The following is a 22,008-nucleotide window of genomic DNA, read 5'->3' on the forward strand; positions in this document are numbered from 1 at the left end:
TGCATCGTCAGGCAGGTACACAACCTGGCTGGGCTCTGCCACCAGCCACTGAGTGACCTTGGACAGGTCCGTGCCCCTTGTGCCTCAGTCTCACCATCTGCATCATGAAGGTGTTGGACCAGCTCAGAGCTGCTTAACCTTTTGAGAATCTGATGGAAGCTAGGAACCTTCTCCCCAGAAATGTGCATTTGATTTTTTTTTAATGTGGTAAAATACACATAACATAAATTTACCATTTTAACGAATACAATTCAGTGGCATTTAGTACATTCACAATGTTGTGCAACCATCACCACTATCTAGTTCCAGAACTTTTTCATCATCCCCAAAGAAAACCTGTATCCATTAAGCAGTCACATCCCATTTCCTCCCTGCCTCTAGCCCTTGGCAACCACTATTCTACTTTCTGTCTTTATTGATTTGCCTATTTCCTATAAATGGAATCATATAATATTTGGCCTTTTGTGTCTGCCTTCTTTCACTTAGCCTAATGTTTTCAATGTTCATCCATGTTCTAGCATGTATCAGTACTTCAGTCCTTTTTATGGCTGAATAATATTCCGTTGTATGGGTATATCACATTTTGTTTATCCATTTATCTGTGCATTTGATTTTGCACATGATTTTGCATTCAATTTCAGGGATTTTCTGAAGTTCATTCATGTGCCCCTGGGGTGGGCTGAGGTCAGTGTGTCTTAGACACAGAGTCGAGTCATCTGAAAGTGGGTTTCCAACTCTATGTGCTCGGCGGGTAGTGAGTAATCGCAACTTGGTAGTGGCAGAGTGGATGCTAGGGGAGCCTTCTTAGAGGAGGGAGCATCTGAGGTGGGACACTAAAGATGAGTTCAACAGGCAGGGCAGGTGGCAGGCACTCCATATGGGGACACAGCAGAATCAAGGCCTGGAGGCCATAAAGCACAAGTTCAGGGAACAGCATCATTTAGCCACTACAGCTCTGGCAGTCTCCTCCCAGCTCAGCAACTCTGAGCAACCTCCTCGAGCCCAGGGAGAAGGAGGTTGCTGGGTTGACAGAGGGCACGACATCAATTATTGCTTCATGTCTCTGTTTATTTCCACCCAGCCAGGTGCCGGGCATGTCGTCAGCTACTCTTTGCAGAGGCTAAACAGCCTCCCTAAATAGAAAGTGTGTTTCCTCCACAAACTGCATCATCTCTTTCCAGGACAGCCACCCTCCCTGAGGCTGGCGCAGTCTGTTCTCAAGCCCCTCACATCTAGCCCACCCCCTTCAGGTCTGGCTCCCTCCTCCCAGCTCATTCTGCCACTTCTGTCTCAGCTCCACATACACACCCGGCCCCCTCCCCTATCATCTGCATTGGCCCTCCTTACATCTGGCCATCCCCCCACACACCTGGCTCACTCTCCACATCTGGCTCATTCCCCTGAAATCTGGCTGCTACCCACATTAAACGATGCAACCACCAGTACCCTTCTTACTAGGACCTTGCTCAGCCAACACACAGCAGGAATCTTACATTCTTCTTGGCCCTGAAGTCAGGCCACAGCTGGACACTTTCCAGAATAGACTGACTTCAGCCTCAGGGATGATTCACAGACTCCAGGGCACCACCTTCAGGTTCAAATTGCTCTTAGTCCCTTCTGGAGAAGGCCACAGGGGAGATGTGTCAGAGACCACGTACAGTAGGGTTAGGAGCAGGGGGACTTTGCATGTAAAACATGGGTTTGCTTCTCAGTGTAGCCCCTTCCTAGGCCGTCCCCCTCCTCTTGAGAGTGGGGACAGGGCCAGTCTCATCCTGATTTGCTATCCTCAGAATCCTTACCCCACACTTCTGGGTGGTCTGTCTGTCTCTCTGCCCCCACTAAAGTGTAAGTTCCAGGGGAGCAAGGGCCTTGCCTGTCAGATTCACAGCTCTGTCCTAGTCCCTGGAATAATGTCTGGCATACGTGTGCCATCAATACTGGATAGGGGTGGGGGAAGCCTGGAGAAGCACCAGTGGGTTCATGGTAGCCGCCTTCCAATATCTGTGGAGCAGGGAGAAAGCCCGGGTCCTCCTGTGCAGCAGGACTCAAAGGCAAAACCATAAACCACAGTGACACATTCCTGGGAGATTTGCTATATGACTTTTCTAAGAATCAGAGCTCCCTCCTGGTGCGGGAGTTCCAGCACAGGTCCTGGGACCAACTGCCTGGGCTGCTGTTGGGGACGTACCAAGATGGATGGACATGGAATTCTGGGGCTCTCTGCCATGGCTCTCCACCAAAAGGAAGGTTCTCTGTCTGCATCCCCATCCCTTCCTCTCTCCTTCCCTTCCTCCTTGTCCTGGTCAGGAGAAGGCTGCTTGCCAAGCACAGAATTAGGCCCAAGGGAGCTGGCTCACCTTGGGGGCTTCTTCCTCTAGATTGTGGGGGGTACCCGAGGAATCGCCCCACTCCACCAGTGAGAACACTGTTTTAGTGGCACATGGCCAGGACCGAGGGGTGTGTGTGTGTGTGTGTGTGTGTGTATGTGTGTGGGAGGATGCTGAATTAAAAGCCCTGGGCCCAAGTCCCTCTAGCTGTGTGACCAGACAACACGCCTCCCCTCTGAGTCTCATCTACTTCCCTTACAGAATGGGCTCAAGACTGCTTAATTGACTTCCCAGGATCAATGCAAGGAGCAAAAAAAAAAAAACTAAGTACTCTGAAAAGTGTACAGAGGAAAGGGATTATAATTAAGGCTCAGAACATTCAAATCCACTAGATACTTTCTCTCTTAGACAGTGTGGTAGGCAGAATAATGGCTCCCCAAAGACATCCACATCCTCATCGCCAGCAGCTGTGAATTTGTTACCTCAGAAGGCAACAAGAACTTTGCAGATGTGACTAAGGATTTTGAGACGGGGGCCTTATCCTCAATTATCCAGATGGACCCACTGTAATCACCGGGTCCTTATAAGAGGGAGGCAGGAGGGTCAGAGTTAGAGCAGGAGATGTGATGATGGAAGCAGAGGTCAGAGTGATGTGGCCATGAGTCAAGAAATGCTGCGGCCTTTAGAAGCTGGAAAAGGCAAAGGATGGATTCTTTCCTAGAGCCCGCAGGAGACACACAGCTCTGCTGACACCTTGATTTTATCCATTTGAGACTTCTGACCTCCAGAACTGTAAGATGATAAATTTGTGTAAGCCGCTAAGTTTGAGGTAATTTGTTACAGCAGCAATAGGAAATTAATACAGACAGAGTCATATAAACACTGGTTCAAGTCTGATTCTCCAAGTCTCTTTTTCAATATTCCTTCTCAGTCTTCTGTGGTTACCAAGTTAGCTCATGACTCCCATGTTATCATTAGGTAGATCGCTGCTTATCTGTCTTGAGTTGCATCTTATCAGGGTATGCCAAACTTGACACACCCAAGTTCCAATCTCAGCTCAATAATTTTCTAGTGGCTGGCCCCGTGGTGTAGTGTTTAAAGTTCGGGGAGCAGTCCGCTTCAGTGACCCAGGTTCATGGGTTCAGAATCTGGGCGTGGACTCGTCAGCCAGGCTGTGGTGGCGACCCACATACAAAATAGAGGAAGATTGGCACAGATGTTAGCTCAGGGCTAATCTTCCTCAGAAAATTAAATAAATAAATAAATAAATAAATAATTTTCTAACCAGGTGACCTTGGGCTAAGTCACTTAACATCTCTGAGTCAGTCTCTTCTATGGCAAAAATAGAGAGCTGTGAGAATTAAATATGGTTCCACTCAGAAACTTTTTCCTTTCACAGAAATTAAGGGTCGTGTCTAGGGTTGCCAGATAAAATACAGAATGCCCAGTTAAATTTAAATTTCAGATAAAACTATTTTTTTAATATAGGTATGTCCCATGCAATATTTGGGACATACACTAAATACTTATTCATTGTTTTACTTGAAATTCAAATGTAACTGAGTGTCTATGTTTTTATTTGCCAAATCTGGCAACCTTAGTCTTACCCCAGGTCACACAGCTTGTAAGCAACAGAGCTACGCCTCAGTCTCAGACCTTTTGACCCCAAGGTCAATGAGCATACAGGCCTGACCTTGAGTGGATTAGCTGAGCCACAAGGCAGCCCTGGGTTTACAACTTAATTGAGGCTTTAAAAACAAATGCAGTTTGAGCCTTGGAAACCCATTTCATATCTTAAAAGTATCTACAGTAGTCATAAAAATAAGATTTAAAAACACAGCACACATATAAATGCTTATACATATGTATACATATACATAGGCATAAAGTAAGTAAAATCCAAACTGACTATGAAAATAAACAAAAGAAGAAACTACATGTAAATGAATGCTTTAACTTATATTAAGTATGTGAATTCAATCTCCAAAGGCAATGTGCCTTTTAGGGTTTTTTTCCTTCTGCCCAATCTGGACCAACACGCAAGTCCAGTGGAGTTGAAACTAAATGGCAACTAACCTGACTGTGTGCTTATCATGAACTGGGAAGCCTTCTAAACACTTATGTGTACTGACTTAAAAGAAAATGTATATAAAATTTTATGTAACAAAATTTACCATTTAAAGTGTACAATTCAGTGGGTTTTTTTTTTACTGTATTTAGAGGTTGTACAACCATCACCACTACCTAGTTCCAGAACATTTCCATCACCCCAAAAAGAAACCCTGTACTCGTTAGCAGTCACTCCCCATCCCCCTCTTCCCCTAGTCCCTGGCAAATGCTAGTCTACTTTCTGTCTCTCTGGAGTTGCCTATTCTGGACATTTCATACTATGAAATCATACAATATGTGGCCTTTTGTGTCTTGTTTCTTTCACTTAGCAAAATGCTTTCAAGGTTCATCCATGTAACATGTATCAGTGCTTCATCTGTTTTTATTGCCAGATAATCTTTCACTGTATAAATACCCCACATTTTATCTATCCATTCATCAGGTGATGGGCATTTGGGTCGTTTCCAATTTGTGGCTATTATGAATAGTGCTGCTGTGAACATCCGTGTACAAGTTTTTGTGTGAACATACGTTTTCAATTCTCTTAGATATATACCTAGGAGTGGAATTGCTGGGTCATTTAGCCACTCTGTTTAACTTTCTGAGGAACCGCCAGACTGTTTTCCACAGCAGCTGCACCACCTTATATTCCCACCAGCAGTGTATGAGGTTTCTGACTGCTCCACATACTTGTCAACACTTGTTATTTTCCTTGTTTAATTTTTATTTATTTATTACTTTGGTGAGGAAGATTGTCCCTGAGCTAACATCTGTGCCAACCTTCGGCTACTTTATATGTGGGATGCTGCCACAGCATGGCTTGAAGAGCAGCGTGTAGATCCGCGCCTGGGATCTGAACCTGCAAACCCCAGGCCGCTAAAGTGTAGCACGCAAACTTAACCACTACACCACTGGGCTAGGCTCTTCCTTTTTTAAAAAATAATTGTGACTATCCCAGTGGGTGTGAAGTGGTGTCTCATTGGGTTTTGATTTGCATTTCCTTAATGGCTAATGATGTTGGGCAGCTTTTCGTGTGCTTATTGGCTGTTTGTATATCTTCTCTGGAGAAATGTCTATTCAAATGCCTTGCCCATCTTTTAATTGGGTTGTTTGTCTTTTTGTTGTTGAGTTGTAGGAGTTCTTTATATATTCTGGATATTAAACTCCTATCAGATATGTGATTTGCAAATATTTTCTTCCATTCTGTTGGTTTTCTTTTCACTTTCTTTTTTTGTGTGTGAGGAAGATTAGCCCTAAGCTAACATCTGTGTCCATCCTCCTCTATTTTGTATGTGGGATGCAGCCACAGCATGGCATAGGTCCACACCCAGGATCCGAACCTGCGAACCCCGGGCTACCAAAGAAGAGCACGTGAACTTAACCACTATGCCACCCCTCCTTTTACTTTCTTGATAGTGTCCTTGACACACAAAAGTTTTTAATTTTGATGAAATCCAATTTATATATTTTTCTTTGGTTGTTTTAGCTATGTGTGCTAACTTCTGGAACGTTTACAACAACCACATGAGGTAGAGACTATCATTAGCATTCCCATTTTACAGATGAGGAAACTGAGGCATAGAAAGGTTAAGTACCTTGCCCGCCTGAGATGAAGCAGCTAACAGGCCGCAGAGCTGGGATCTGAATACAAGCACGCACACTCCAGGGCCCAGGTGGGAACCGTTCACAGCTGCTGGGCTCAACCTGGTGTGCATGAGTAGGCTCCTTAAATTGTCCTGGACCTTCAGGCCTTCTTCAAGATTAGAATTGCCTGCCTGATAGTTTTCATAGCTTATTTTGTATTTCATGAATTAATCTGAAGGGTCAGTGCAGGATGGGAACTGAGAGGAGGGGCGTTTCCACAGCATCTTCCTCAGTGATGGAGAGCAGCCTCCCTTAGTTGAGGTCCTGCCCACCTTGTCCCCCACCAGTGCCGCCAAGGCCTAGAAAAGGGTTCTGGCTTCTTTCTACGGTCTTAATCCAGTAAGAAAGGTCAGCAAAGCAAGTGAGGCCTGTGTAAATTGGTCAAGTTCAAGGGCAGGGGAAGCCTCAGGCTGAATCAGGGACAGCAGGAATGGAGGTAAGGAGGCCCAAGGTCCAGGGAAGGATGAGGAGCACCAGGCACCGCAGGAGACCTAATCCAGAGGTGGGGCAAAGCACATGCTGGGAGTGTCTCCCAGCTGTCAGGGGTCTGGGAGGCAGATGGGGTTGGGCCCTGCCTGCACAGGTCAGCCACCCGAGGAATGGGGCCATTCCTGTCTGACCTGCTGCGGGAGAGCAAGGAGCACTGGTATGAGGAGTCACCAGTGAGGGGCCCTTCCTTCCACCACGGGCGCCGCTGCCTGGAGGCTGTCAGTCTGCCCTGTGACACACACCCTCTCAGCGACCTGGGAGGTAGCAAGTTCTACACTGGGCCAGGGGGAAAATTTTCCAGAAGCCCAGGGCTACCTACCAAGTTTCAGCATCACAGAGAAATGACAGGTCTCTCTGTCTTGTCAGGCACCAGGAATTCCTGTTCGGGACCTGCCTTCCTTAGTGCTGGCATGCCCAGGGCACTGTAAATCACATGTGCTAGTGATCACTACCACATTTGTCAAATGCGCATTTTGTGCCAGGAACTGCACTAGGCTCTTTCCATCCATCTATCCATCATTGCCAACCTTAGAATAACCTTGAGGAAGGCACGGTCCCTGCTTTCAGAGATGAGGAAATGGAGACTCACAGAGTGAGTGGCTTAGCTAAGGTTACCCAGCTAGTAAGTGACACTGGCCCCCTCCCCCAGGGGCACTGCTGTGGCAGCCCCCAGGCCACACCCCAGGAGCCTGACCACCACCTCACCCCACCCCCACCCCCAAGGAAGCAGGAAGGGGGTGCTGCTTGGTCGGGATGTGAAATGGGGGCTGTGACCCCCCATTAGGATGAGGCAGGGCTGGTTGGCTTCAGTGGATACAACCTGGCCAAGTGGCCAAGGGCTGCCGCCCTCCTATCACTCACTGCTCAGACAGCCCAGCACAGGAAGCAATCTCAGACACTGGCTGGTCCAGAGGTTCCAAAACATGTCTGAGCATCAGGCTCACTGTATAAACAAACACAGATTCCTGGATACACAGATTTGGATTCTATAGAGCTGAAGGGGGCCCAGGAACGTGCATTTTATGGAGCCTCCGGTGTTTCTGATGCAGAGCCAGGTTCGAGAACCTGGGGCTGGTGCACCCCCTTCACTAAACAGCCAAGAAAACTAGATCCCACATGAGGGAAGAGTCCTGTCTACGGTCCTACAGGTAGGAAGCAGCCGAGTGTAGATTTGGACCCAGGTGGGCATAGCAGCCAATATTTAGACTGTCTCCTGGGAGGAGGGAAGCCAACTTGAAAGGTGACCATATCTCTGGAGACTGGAACTGACAGAAAAAGTCACAAGGCAGAAGATGGACTCGATACATAAACATTTAAAATTTCTGGAAAACTCATTTCCAAAAAAGTAAAAATCCACGAAAGATAAAAATGGCATATTGGAAACAATACTTGCAGAAAATAAGACAAAAGAGTCAATATACTTGTAACATCCATCCATCCATCCATCTACTATCTATCTACTACCTATCTAGACAGTTCTTCAACTCCATCAGGAAATCATCAAGGCTCTAACTGGCTGAATAAGAGCTTACCTGTGCACACAACACAATAGTTAGTAAACACGTATTTAATGGAGAATGTTTAATTTGGTTGGTAAACTTTAAATGTAAATTAAAACAAGGTACTCTTTACACAATAGACTTTCCTAAATTATATTTTTATATATGTACATATATATGTAAGTTTATAGAAAAGGATTGGGAAGGATACCCATGGTGGCAGAGCTGTATGATGGCCTCTTAATATCTATTCTCCCTTTTTTAAAATTAACCAAGCCCTTCTATTATGGGGGGTAGGGGGAAGCAGCAAGATAAACAGTTTAAAAATTACACTCCCTAGTCTCCCTTGTGGATAACGGTGGACAGTTAGAAGTCAGCTGATGTCATGGGGTAGAGGGACTTTCAGGGAAGCTCTTTAGAGGGGACTGAAAAACACAGTTGCCCCTCCAGCCTTTCTTCTTATTGTCTTGAATGCATATGTGATGGCTGGAGCTCCAGGGGAATATTAGACCATGTGGAGATCTTAGGGATGGAAGTTACATGCTGAGGATTCAGAGCATCAAGTTAGAAGCCTGAGTTCTTCATGACCAATGACCATGCTAGCACTGAAATGCTCTGTCCAAACTTCTTTTATGTGGAATAAAAATAAATTTATTTGTTTAAGCTTATGTTACTTTCATTTTCTGTCACACACAGTTGAACCTAAACTGATAGCACACATCAAGCTTCTATAGAAGAGTAAAGAGGACGTTCATACTTTACTTTCTATGCCATGGTATTGCTTGCATTTATTATTATTACATTTTTACAGTAAGAATATATTCATGTATTATCCGTATAAGCATCTATTTTGGAGCCCCAGACAACTCAATTTGAGTGCCAGTCCCACCACTTCCTAGCTGTGTGACCAAGGACACAGCTTATTTTCTCTGAGCCTGTTTCCTCTTCTGCAAAATGGGCATAATAATAATAGAACTTACCTCATTGGGTTGTTGTGGATCTTAAATGAGCTGAAGCAGACAACATTCTCGGCACCAGGCCTGACTTACAGCTATTACTGTCTTACGTTATGCTACCACGTGGGCCCTGGGGGTGGCAGAACCAATTAGAAAAACCCAGGACACGTTGTTGAGTAAAAGAACAGGTTGCAAAATTGGCACACGAGTATGATCCTTTTTGTGAAAAGTTATTTTTATTTCTACATCTATATGTGTATCTATACATCAAGAGATGTCTGGAGGGATGGTTGTCCAAACATTAGTAATTGTAATTTCTGGGTTGTAGAATTTTTGCTTTCTTCTACATGGTTGAAAAGGAGCCTTATTATTTTTTGAGCAGGAAAATAAAAACCCTTTGGAAAACAATATAACAATTCACACAAAGAATCATGAAAGCCTTCATACCCTTTGACCCTCCTGAGAACTGACCTGAGGAAATCATTCAAATGAACAAAGAAGCTATATCCATAAAAACATGCACTGCAGGGTTATTTATAATAGGGGAGAACGGGGAACCACTTAAGTGATTTACATTAGGGTAATAATTATTAAATTATTCACTCATTGGAACATTGTGCAACAATAATAATGAGAAAGATGATGACCATGGAACAACGTGGAAAATTGCTGATGACAGAACAAGGAAAAGGGGGAGAATGCAAAATGAGATTTGTGCCAGGAGCGCAGCTGGGCAAAAGTCTTGTCTGCATTTGGATGAGGGCTGGAAGGGAACCCAGGCAAATAAAAACAGTTTAATTTGTTGGGGCCGCTGATGGCGGGTGACTTTTTTTTCTTCTTCATTTAGAATTCTAATGTTTCTATAAAGTTGTTTGTGTCATTAAAAAAATGGGCTTTAAAAGTGCCCTCAGGGAAAAGGAGAGCAGGGGGAGGGAGATAGAAGAGAGGTCTGGGATTTTCCCCAAAGGGGATCTGGACAAGAGGAATTCAGAGGCGATCTGGAACACACAGGTCCTCTCCTGGGCTGGCCCCAGAGGTGCATCCCCTTTGCTATCTGACTTGAGAGTGATCAGATGGACCAACACAGCTGCCAAATTTAGGGTAGCAGAATGTTAGCTGATAATAAAGCCAGGGTTAAGAGCCCTCTTCAGACTGGAATCATTTGGAAAAATCAGTCATGCTTGCTACTGACGAGATCGTAGAGAAATGAGCACCAGCGAGCTGGCTAGAGTGTGAACAGCACAGGCATCCTGCAGGGCAGTTTGGCATTGCATATCCAAAGAAAGGCTGTGTGTATCCTTGGTCAGCAACCCCATTTCTTGGGATTTATCCCAAACCTAAGGAAATGATCAAGCCAGTGCATACAAATATTTACATAAAACATTCACCACAGAGTTTATAAAAATCAAAAATTACACCCTCAGTTTCACCAAACAGGAAATGGTAAACTAAATTTTGGCACAACCATGCAGTGGTACCTTACAAATGAAGGGCCACTAAAAAAGTAGGATGTAGATATCAATTTGACAGGAAAAGATGCCCATTACATATTAGGTAGAACAAGAGGGCTCCAAAGCAAGATGCATATTATCCCATTTTGTAAGATCGTATATCTAAATATGCAATAAGAATTTCTCCTAAGATACACACCAGAATCTTAACAGTGGTTAATCTCTGAATGGGGGGATTACAAATTGTTATCAGTCAGTTTAGTCTCAATTATGCTGCAGTAACAAGCAACCGGAAAATCTACTGACTTACAGCAATGAATGTTAATTTCTCACTCCTGCTCATGTCTGTTGTGATGGCCTGCTCCTCTGCCCAACACTTCTTCACTCCAGGACCCAGGCTGATGAAACGGTCTCCACTGGAACACTGCAGGTCTCTGTGGCAGAGGGAGGAGATGGTGGACCACCCGCTGGCTTTTACAGTCCCTACTGGGCAAGTCTCCTGGCCCTTCCCAGATTCAACAGGGCAGGGATACATAATCCCCCACAGGCCCTCAGGGAAGGGCACTCAAGGAGGGGTGGTAACATTTTGAAGAATAATACAATCTACCACACAAGTTACTTCATCCTTGTCTTAGTCCATTCGGGCTGCTATAACAAAAATGCCATAGACTGGGTGGCTTAAACAACAAACATTTATTTCTCACAGTTCTGGAGGCTGGAAGTCCAAGATCAAGGTGCCCGCAGATTTGGTGTCTGGTGAGGGCCCGCTTCCTGGTTCACGGATGTCTGTCTGCTCTCTATGTCCTCATATGGTAGAAGAGGGGAGGGAGCTCTCTGGGGTCTCTTCTATAAGGGCACTAATCCCATTCATGAGGGCTCCGCCCTCACCACCTAACCACGCTCCAAAGCTCCACCTCCAAACACCATCACCTTTGGGATGAGATTTCCACGTGTGAATTCCGGGGGGACACAAACATTCAGTCTATAGCAATCCTATTATTTAACGTCCTTTTCTTTGCAGAATGCAGGTCTGTCCCAAGAAGTGGACGGTCTCATGGAGATGGGACATGTGGGTTCTCTCTGTTAGAGCCTCTTCAGGAAGGAAAATACAGACACCAAGTCCAAGCTACCCAGTACCAGGCAGAAACGCGGCTTCAAGCCTGAGGCAGAGAGGCCAGAAAGAGGTCAGGATTTTGCCTAATTTAAGAGACAGGTCAATTGACCTGGACCCACGGTAAGTATAAAACGATGATGTAACAGAAAGTTCTGGATGTCTAGAAGTGTTCTGCCAGGTCTGCTACTTACTACTTATAGGACTTGAATCAAGGTAGAGGGCCCCTTTGAACAGTCCCTACAAGTAAAATGGAAATTAAAATAGCTGCCCTACCCACTTCACACTACTTGGTGGGGGTTGGGGGTGGCGGGGCTCAGTGGTAGGGCTTTAAAACTGTTAGTGCTCTGGCACACGAAGGGTTTGGTCCTTCAAGCTGTAACCACACTCACACATATCACATTTCCCCACCTCCTCTCATCACCAAAGTAGCTTGTTCACCCCTTGTACTTGTGTTCGTGTGCTTTTCAGTAGAGCAGGTAGAAAGATGACACCCAAAGCCTCAATATGGAAGAGGAGAGCCCCTTTGATGGATGAGCCATGGAAGGCCTGGGATGCAGAGGGAAGGACCCCACTCCACTTTGTTATGTCTGAAAGTAGCCACGTCTCCCTCGTTCCTCCTGACCCCAGCCTCTCAGGATGAAGGCAGATGACAGGGCTTCCCAAACTGGCCTGATCATTAGAGCCGTTTAAGAAGCATTTAAAAACTAGACTCCCTGGCTCTACCTCCTGGAGGTGATTCACCTGGTGAGGGTGGGACCAGACTGAGTCACAGAAGGTGATCAGTGCCACCTTGACCTGGCCCTGGCTCCCATCCAGCCCCTCTGCACAGGCCTCGTGAGGTGCCCCAGCTGGGAGGGCCTGGGCATCTCAGGTGGCACGAGCCCTGGCAGCTGGGAGAAACCTGAGTAGGCGCAGCTTATCTGATGGCGCACCTGCTCCAGCCCCGTGCTCACTTCTTGAATATCAAGATCAGGGGAAGGCTTGGGAAGAGCCCCCCCCCCCAGGCATCCCAGGTCACCCTACAAGCTGCCCCAGGGCCAGAGGACATAGTAAGAAAAATATCTTCCCCCTTTCCCGCTCCCAGCCCCTCAGAACCAAATGCACTGCAGGCTTCCACAGCCCGCTGGCACACCTTTCCAGATAACCCTGGAATTTATCTCTTTGCACATCTATCAACATGGTGGTGAGTTCCTCGAGGGCTGGAGCCGGTCTTATTCCTCTCTGCATGCCTGGTGCAGTGCCTGGCAGACCACTGGTGCTTGCTGAATATTTCATGAATAAAGGAGAGGTAGTAACGCTTACCATGTTACCACGGGCTCAAAGAAGGACTGATATTCACACCCACCAGGCATGAGGGGAATGCACGTGCTCACCTCTGGGGTGGGGGGAACCCCATCTTTAGTCACCCAGCTGGAGGCTGAGCTTAGCAGGCCCTGATTTGCAGTGGTACTAAATTACTTTTGGGATCACAATACCCTTTGACATGATAAGTTATGGAGCCTCTTCCCAGGAAAACACCTTTCTCTCTCTCATATACACACACACCCTGCATATAATTTCCCTTCAAAAACAGGGAAAGCTCTTTTTTTACGGATAAATGCCAGTTAATGAATGTAGATGGAATGCTGGGGTCAGAAATCAACATTTTGCAACCCTCAATCTAATCATTGATTTTGGCAAGGATCATCGATGGATGCTCAAATCGTTGGGCAAATGGTTGTCCGGGAACAGGAAGGAATCTCAGCCAGAGACAAAGCCCCTAGACCCCAAATCAGGATTTCACACTCTTGGGAGGAGCCCGGACAAAGGGGAGGACCACAGTCAAGACAGGCTCCAGATGGGCTTCACAGACTAAATAAAGCCAGGTGACCATTTCTGCAGGTAAAAGGCTGGGGGAAATCTGGGCTCTGGGTCTTTCCTGAACTCCTTCCCCTTCCTTCACTCTCTCAAGGGAAGGGCTGCAGTGGGGAGCAGTTGGGGGAGGGGACTCAGGAGGGTCTGTGGGGCTCCTGACACCCCAAACGTATCCTGGTTGCCAAAAGAGAAGAGGCAAGGCTTGTTCTGATCTTTCCACTGTTCTCAGAGTCCACTACGCCGCTGTGCTGGATATACACATGGGTCCATGAGCATACCAAGTCCTGTCTGTGTCCTGTCCTGTATTGTAGGGCCTGTAAGCCTAAGAGCTATATTTCTCAGAATCTCTTGCCAGCCGGGATTTGCTTTAAAGATTTTATTTATTTTATTTTTTCCCCCCAAAGCCCCAGTAGATAGTTGTATGTCATAGCTGCACATCCTTCTAGTTGCTGTATGTGGGACTCGGCCTCAGGATGGACGGAGAAGTGGTGCCTCGATGCGCACCCAGGATCCGAACCCGGGCCACCAGCATTGCAGCGCGCGCACTTAACCACCAAGCCACAGGGCCGGCCTGCTTTAGAGTCCACTAATGAGAGGCACTTGCAGAAACTATTACTCCCTCTCTGGCAGTGGTGAGTGGACTTGATGCCAGTTCCCAGACCAGAAATGTCCTCCCATCTACCTCATTGTAGCCATTCCCTTGGGGATGCCAGGGCTGGGCAATGACCAGAGCTGAGACTGCATCTGGCAGTGGAGATGTCTGCAGTGTGAGCCCAACCCCCAAAGCCCACCCGGCATTGTCCTGGGATACAGGAACATCTGGTCATCCTCCTGGCACAGGGGAGGGAGTTCTCTGCTGCCAGGCCTCTTGGAGTTGAGGAAGAAGGATCAGCAACAGAGAGTCCAGCACAGCCAGACCCTCCCAGGAACACCGAAGACCCCTGGAAAACAGAGAGGCCTGGATGTGACTGTGTCACCTTACCAATGTAAACCCTCACCCTCTACCAGTGCCAAGGCCCTGGCACCCACGCCCCGCCTCGTCAGTCTTTCTCACTTCTCCCAGGTCTGTGGATCTGTGGTCAGGGCTCCCCAGGACTCCTAACACCCCCCTCCGCCCCAACACACCTGTGATCCAGCAGCAAGAAGCCCTGTTCCCGCAGCACCTTCACCTCCGTGCTCGCTCCAAACACGTCCCACAAGGTCAGCTGCGGCTCAAACTGCTGCCAGTGCTGGGGAAACCAGAAGGGTCAGAGGGACAGGGACCACAAGGCGGGCAGCTGGTGAGGCTACTCTGGGCCACCTGTCTTGGGGTGGGGTGAGGGAGGGTCCAGTCCAGCACAGGGACCTCAACAACTGACTCATGCACATCAGGACCAGGCCAACGGGCCAGCAGGGAGAGGGGCATCTCCACTCCTACTCCACGTTCAGGCCGAAACTCAGCTCCCAGCCAAGCCAGGTCTTCCTCTGCTCCTCCCCCGTCTCTCTGCTGGTCAGGGTATGGCCAGCCCCAGCCAGGCCTTTACGGCCTGACTTCATCCAGAGCAGCTCTGAGTTTGATCGATAATTATCTGCTGCACTTCCTATCCGAGATTTCAGTGCTGCTTAAAAACATTTGAAAATCCTAATCTAGTCTATTCCCCGACAAAGCTGAGAAAATTAAGGTTCAGAGAGGTGAAAGGATGTGTGCCCAAGGTTGCAGTAGAATGGGGACCAGAGCCTGGGTCTCCGCAGCCCTGGTGTAGGGTTCTCACCATTGCACCACCCTGCCCACTGCTTCTGCCCATCAGGCCTTGGCTGGACTAAAGCCCAACCATCCAGCTGCCAGCCCTAGGGGAGCGGGGTGTCTGTGTGTCTGTGTGTGTGTGTGTGTGTGTGTGTGTGTGTGTGTGTGTGTGTGTGTAGAAGAGAGAGTGAGAGACAGAGTGATTAGGAGGAAGTGGTGTGCAGGGGAGCGGGGGGTGGGGTGTGTGTGTGTGTGTAGAAGAAAGAGTGAGAGACAGAGTGATTAGGAGGAAGTGGTGTGCAGGGGAGCGGGGTGTGTGTGTGTGTGTGTGTGTGTGCAGAAGAAAGAGTGAGAGACAGAGAGAGTGATTCTGCAAGACTTAGAAGGAAGTGATATGGCAGAGCCCCTCGACCCCTTACTTGGTGAGTGATCCCCACGTCTGTGCGTAGCCCCATGGCCAAAACTTCCTCCAGCCTGAAAGAAAAACCACCAAAGGATCCTGGAGAGACCTGTGCCTCTCCCCTTCCTCAAACCCTATGCTGGAATGTGTGTACGGGGGCCTTATGAAGATCATGCAGTATGGGGCGGGGTGGGGGCAGGACAAGGCAGGAAACAAAGATGTTCACATTGAGGTGGTTCTGGGGGCGCAGGGGAACCCATGGTGACCTCTGATGCTCACAGCTCCAGCTCGCCCAGGGGGACACGCTTCCGGGTGCCGTGACCGCAGAGCATCACTTCCTTCATCCAGTTGTCAGGCTCCAGGGTCTGGATCCGAGCCTCCCGGATGTAGCCTCCAGCCCCCTGGGGCATAAATCGCCCATGGGCCCCTGACAACATCAACAACCACCCCCTCTTTAATAGCAACTAACACTGTGTGCTTGCCAGATGTTAAATCAGTAGTTCTCAAAGTGTGGTCCCTGGACCAACAGCATCTAATATGCTAGAAATGCAAATTCTCGGGCCCTACCCCAGCCCCGTCCAGTCAGAAATGCTGGATGTGGGGCCCCACGATGTGGGTTTTAACAAGCCCTCTGGGTAATTCGGATACATATTGAAGATTGAGAACTACAGTGCCAGGCACTACATCAAGCACCTCAAAATATATACAGAACGGCTCTATGAAGTAAGTGTTTTCTGCCACACTTTACATATGAGGAAGCAGAGGCTTGGAGAGGTTAATAAGTGGCCCAAGATCACAAAGCCATAACATTCTTCTCCTGAGTCATCCCTTTCATGGTTCACAGGGGACTCACCAGGCCCAACGCCAAGGTACTGCCCACACTGCCAGTAAGTCCAATTGTGGGTACTGAGCGCCCCCTGTGGGGAGGGAGGGAATAGTCAGTGCAGAATGAAGAGGGTGGCCCCGTGTCTGCTCAGGTAAGGGGCACCTGGTCAGAAGGTCCCATCATTTCAGGCCTCAAGAGCACCCTTCTCCCCGAAGGGCCACAGTTCCCTGGTCACACCTCAGCTTGCCCATTCCCCACCTGCAGCCATCAGCCCCAGGACTCACATTCCGGGCGAAGTTGGAGACCTCATACTGGCGGAAGCCAGCCTCCCGAAGGACTGCCCGTCCCTCCTGGTACATCTCAGCAGCAATCTCGGGGTCAGGGGCAGGAAGGGCGTTCTGCTGCACCTGGGTGAAGAGTGTGGTGCCGCGCTCCAGGGACAGCTGGTAGAGGGAGATGTGGTCGTCACAGTGGCGAAGCAGTTCCCGCAGCTGCCCAAGCCACGGCCCCACCTGCTGCGCCGGCAGCCCCAGCATCAGGTCCACAGATACACGCCCGGGGAAGAGGTGCCGGGCCTCCGCCAGGGTGCGCAGAGCATCGCTAGCCGAGTGTGTCCGCCCCAGCAGCCGGAGCTCAGTGTCATCCAGTGACTGGGGAGAGAGGGTCAGGAGTAAGTATGCGGGCCGGCTTAGAGGGAGACAGGAATGCTTCACTGACCTTACTGTAGACACAGATATAGGGGAAAATGCAGGACATGGCAGGCAGCTGGAAGGCAGATGGTCAAGCCAGTACCAAGCGTACCATTCACTGAAGGGTCACTACGTGCCAAGCATTTTCATGCAGTGTCTAATTTATCCTTAAAAACCCTCCAACATTAGCTCCATTTTACACGTGAGAATACTAAGGTTCAGAGATGCTAAGAAACTTGCCCAGGGTCATACCATGGCAAAGTCAGACCTGGAATTTAGGACTGTCTGACTCCAAAGCCAACGGTCTTCTTTAATTTTAATTTTGAAACATTTCAAACTTATAGAAAAACTGAAAGAAAAGCTCAATAAACACTTTCCTCTAGATTTACCAACTAACATTTTGCCACATTTGCTTTGTCTCTCTCTGAATGTATACACATATAATTATTTTGTTGAATCATCCGAGAGTAAGTTATAGACCAGCACTGTCCAAAAGAACTTTCTGCGATGATGGAAATGTTCTATATCTGCACTGTCCAATGCTGTAGGCACTAACACATATAGCTATTTAAAGTTAATTAAATTTAAATCATCACATCCCAAGGGCTTACAGGCCTGTGGTCAGTGACTACTGTACTGGTCAAAGCAGACACAGAACATTTTAGTAGAATATGGTAGCCACTGGCCACATGCTAGTGAGCACTTGCAATGTGGTTATTTAAATGTAATTAACTAAAATATCGTACCCCTATACATACTTAAGTGCCTATATCCTAAGAATAAGGACACTCTCTTACATAACTACAATCCAATTACAGGGTACAGGAAATGTAACATTGAGACAACGCCATTATCTAATACATAGTCATATTCAAATTTGGCCAATCGTCCCAATGTCTACTGCAGTAAATTCCTCTCCCTCCCCAAGCCAGGATCCAACCAGGGGTCACAGATTGCATTCAGCTGTCATTGTCTCTTTAGTCTCCTTTAGTCTAGATCTTCAGCCTTTCTTTGTCTTTCATGACAACGACATTTTTGAAGAGTACAGGCCAGTTGTTTTCAAAAATGTCTCTTAATGAATAAGTTCTCGAGATACGCTGTACATCATTGTGCTTATAGTTAACAATACTGTACTGGAAAAGCAAAAATTTGTTAAGAGGGAGCCGGCCCGGTGGCATAGCGGTTAAGTGCTCGCACTTTGCTGCAGTGGCCCAGAGTTTGGATCCCGGGTGCGCACCGACGCACCGCTTGTCAAGCCATGCTGTGGCGGCATCCCATATAAAGTGGAGGAAGATGGGCTTGGATGTTAGGCCAGGGCCGATCTTCCTCAGCAAAAAGAGGAGAATTGGCGACAGATGTTAGCTCAGGGCTAATCTTCCTCACAAAAAGAAAAAAAAAAGTAAGAGGGTAAAGTTGATCTCATGTTATCTGTTCTTAGTGCACACACAGTCTTTTCATTTAGGTTTTCTCGATGTTTCCTCACAATTAGACTCAAGATATGTATGCATTTAGTGCTAGAATATCTCAGAAGTGATGTGTCCTTTTCAGTATATCCCATTGGGACAGAGCCCTGACCCCACTCCATGGTAAGTGGTACACATATTAGAAGTGGAAGCAATACTGGATATGGAAATACCAGGGGTCACCCTGAGAGGATTATGTTTCCCCTGCTTAAAAACTTTCAACGGCTCCTCTGTTACCATTAGGCAAAAACCCAAACTCCGTAGTATGGTGCTGATGGCTCTGGGCCCTACCTTGCAGCCTTGTCTCCAGCCTCTCCAGTCACAAGGAATGACTCACAGCTCCCCTAAACATGCAAGGCTCTTCCATATCCTGTGTCTTTTCCTCCCACACCCTCTCCCCTGGTGAACTCCTCATCCTCATTCAAATATCACCTCCTCCAGTGAGGTTTCCATGATTTAATCAGTCTGAGATGCCCTTCAGGCTGTACTATGAAAGCCTTTTATAGAGATCTTTTTTTCCATGCTGCAACGGTCTGACCACCTGTTTGCTTCCTCCTGTGTTTCCAACCATGTAACAAATCTCTTTTGAGCATCTCCTATGTGCCAGGCACTGTGGTGGGTGCTTGGAATGCTGTGATGTACAAAAAGGCATGTATGATCCCCGCCTCAGAGAGCTTTGGTCCAGCACAGAAGCAGACAGTTAGGAAGTTACACAAGTGTCACCATACACTTTTCAGTACCTACTGGGCCTTGGCACCCAGAAGGAGGTCAATAAACGTTTGCCTAATAAACGAATGTGACCAGAGGAGAGACAGCACTGAATGCCTGGGTGCCCTGGGATGGGCTGGGTAAGATGGGTTACCTGGAGGCCAATGGACAACCTGTTGACTCCTGCTGCCCCGAATGCTGCCAGCCTGGAGCCTGGGGCCGAAGTGGGGTTGACCTCCAATGTGACTTCGGAGTCTGCAGGCAGGCAGGTTGCCTGGGCCACTGCCTCCAGGACAGCAGCCACAGTGCGGGGACTGGCCAGACTGGGGGTGCCCCCACCAAAGAACACAGACTCCACCCTGGGAAAAGAGGATAGAGAAGATGAGACCTGCAGGCACTCTCTGGGATGCCTGCATCTGTCCTATCCACTCCCCCAAATAACTCCCAACACCCGCCTACAGCCCCCAGTACCCACCGCCGCACCCCGCTGAGCCGCAGCAACGTCTGAGCCTCGGTCACCAAACAGCTCCGCATAGCGGCCTCCTCCACGCCGCGGGGGATGTACTTGTTGAAGTTGCAGTAACAGCAGCGCTTCTCGCAGTACGGCCACTGGGGGCAGGGAGCGCATGAACAGGGAGAGGTGACCGGGGCGGCCTTGGCCACTTCCAGGGTTCAGTCGCCCAAATCCCGGTCCCCATTCCGAGGTCTGTCAACAGTGGCTAGCTACGTCATCTAAGCCACACAACTCCCCAAAGCAGGTGGCACTGGGATTATTACGCCCACTTCAATATGAGAAAACAGCTTCAGAAGGGAAATCACTTGGTCAAGGTCACAGAGCTGGTGAGCACCAGAGACCTCAGGTCTCCGGACCAAGACATTTCCCGGCCAGGGCACCAGGTCTCATCCCAGACCTCCTCTGGGGGCGAGGAAAGTCGGCAGGTGGGCTCATGCGTGACAAGTCGCCACGTGGGCTCCGGACCCCCGCGGCCACGCCCCGCGAGCTCCACCTCCCCCTTCCACTCACGTGAACATACAGCGCCGCGCGCTGGCTCCGGGGCGCCAGACTCGGGGATTCGCCCGCACCCTGCGCGTGGCGGCGCCTCTGGGCCATTCTGGCTGCTGCCGCCCAGCTTCGAGCCCGGGCCCCAGGGAGCGCCATGACGCCCACTGCGGCGGGGGACGGCCGGTGCGCGAGGCCAGATCCGAGCCCGAGATGCGCCCAGGGCGCACCCGAGTTCGCAGAGCTAGGCCCAGCGGGCCGCCCCGGCGGAAGAAGGGGCTGCGTGAGCGCGCGCTGCGTCCGATGACGCGCCGGGAGGGCCCGGGGCCTCGGGTCTGGGCGCCACCTGCTGGGCGGTGATGCGCTCGCCGCAGGCGCCTGTCCGTCCTTTGCCGGCCTGGAGAAGGTTGTGGGCTGAGCTGCCCGCGTTTTGGCACCCTGTTCGGGGGCGAGTTGCCTGACCCATCCAGGAACTCTTAGTTTGTTCCATCAGTTCCTTCATTTTATGTGCCTGGCTCAGAGCTGGACGCTGGGGACATCTAGATGCATAAGAGCAGGCCGCAGTACCCGTGCATAAGACAGGAGAGAGGCAAACCAACGAGACACAACAGGCAACAGATATTAATTCAGCACCTCTGAATACCAGGCCAGTGTGCTCCGTGCTGTGAGGCGGTCTGTTACAGGGCCGTGGAGTCAGTCGGTGAGGAGAGGGCACTTGGGCTGGATGTTGAAGGAAGAGAAAACCCAGGGGGAACCGGCTTGGCCAGGAGAGTAGCTGTCATCTCCTGGGTCAGGCCAACCTGGGCCCCTGCGGGGAGGCGAGTCAGAGATGGTGTATGTGGGAGAGACAGGGTGCAGGTGAGGGACTGTGAAAGCAGGCACCTGGCGAACTGTCCCATGAAGTGGAAAGATCATGGGCTTCAGAGTCAGACACCTGGGTTCTAATTCCAGCTGTGTAGCCTTGGGCAAGACTCTGAACCTGTCTCAGTTTCAGTTTCACCATTTGTGAAATGGGGCTAATGCCTACTTGATAGGGTTGTTGGGAAGATTGCAAGAGAAAATGTATACGAAAGCACCTATCATGGTGCCTGGCACTGAGAGTATCCTAAACTTATGTTCATTTTCTAAAAAGTAAAGAGGAGGCAGACACACCGGGAGGTAAGGACTGCAAGCAGGGGCAAAGTTTCTGTTTCTGGACTGGAAACATATGTGTCTTTTGGAGCCCAGGTGTTTTTATTTCTTGGGTCAAGCTACAGCCTGCTTGATCTGGCCCTGCCCATCAGGGAAGCCCCAGGTTCATCAATTTAAACAAAAAATCAAAATTGAGTTGGCTGAGGGGGGATGGATAGGGGAATAGGGGGATGTGGGATCATAGCTAACGAGTATGGAATTTCTTTTTAAGGTGATGAAAATGTTTAAAATTGACTTTGGTGATGCTTGCACATATCTGTGGATATACTAAAAACCATTGAATCAGACACTTTAAATGGGTGGATTATATCTTAATGAAGCTGTTGTATATGTATAAAAAATAATACTTCTTGAGGGACTAATCTGACAACAATGTGAAAAAGAAATGAATAAATGAATATAGCCTTAAAAAAAATTGGGTTGGTATCTCAAAGGGATCGAATGAGGATTAAAGTAAGTAGATAATGCAAGCCAGAGCACTTAGGGCCATCGTGGACAAGGAACAGGAGGTCTAAAAGTGCTAGTTTCCCTTCGGTCTCTCCCTTTCTCCATCCCATAGAAGCTG

The 22,008-nt window shown here is 48.7% G+C and overlaps 1 protein-coding gene across 3 annotated transcripts; it reads right to left on the reverse strand.

Annotated features, from left to right (window-relative positions):
- Positions 1-12,733: 12,733 nt before the first annotated feature.
- On the reverse strand, positions 12,734-21,909 carry RSAD1 (radical S-adenosyl methionine domain containing 1). 3 transcript variants are annotated; one of them, XM_087440995.1, is made up of 10 exons: positions 20,277-21,909; positions 19,728-19,861; positions 19,407-19,611; positions 16,905-17,042; positions 16,677-16,799; positions 16,420-16,483; positions 15,846-15,993; positions 15,586-15,640; positions 14,569-14,672; positions 12,735-14,384 (listed from the first exon to the last, which is right to left on the reverse strand). In XM_087440995.1, exons 1-10 carry the CDS (start codon positions 20,409-20,411, stop codon positions 14,267-14,269), a joined length of 1,224 nt encoding a protein of 407 aa, XP_087297121.1. In that variant the 5' UTR covers positions 20,412-21,909; the 3' UTR covers positions 12,735-14,266. The 3 variants fall into 3 exon arrangements, 2 of the variants coding, with proteins under 2 accessions (XP_087297121.1, XP_004434745.2); XM_004434688.3 differs by having other exon boundaries at positions 12,737-14,384; positions 16,677-17,042; XR_015554704.1 differs by lacking the exon at positions 15,586-15,640 and having other exon boundaries at positions 12,734-14,384; positions 16,677-17,042.
- Positions 21,910-22,008: the final 99 nt, after the last annotated feature.

The sequence above is a fragment of the Ceratotherium simum genome, chromosome 16 (genome assembly GCF_057802395.1).
Source record: "Ceratotherium simum simum isolate JZ-2026a chromosome 16, ASM5780239v1, whole genome shotgun sequence".
In the NCBI taxonomy this organism is placed as follows: Eukaryota; Metazoa; Chordata; class Mammalia; order Perissodactyla; family Rhinocerotidae; genus Ceratotherium; species Ceratotherium simum.

Coding starts and splice junctions, on each gene's coding strand:
- RSAD1 (XM_004434688.3), bottom strand. CDS start 20,411: ATGGCGCTCCCTGGGGCCCGGGCTCGAAGCTGGGCGGCAGCAGCCAGA. Junction 17,043..19,406: donor GGTTGTCCATTGGCCTCCAG/GTAACCCATCTT, acceptor CTCTCTCCCCAG/TCACTGGATGACACTGAGCT. Junction 15,641..15,845: donor CCCCTGGGCGAGCTGGAGCT/GTGAGCATCAGA, acceptor TTTTTCTTTCAG/GCTGGAGGAAGTTTTGGCCA.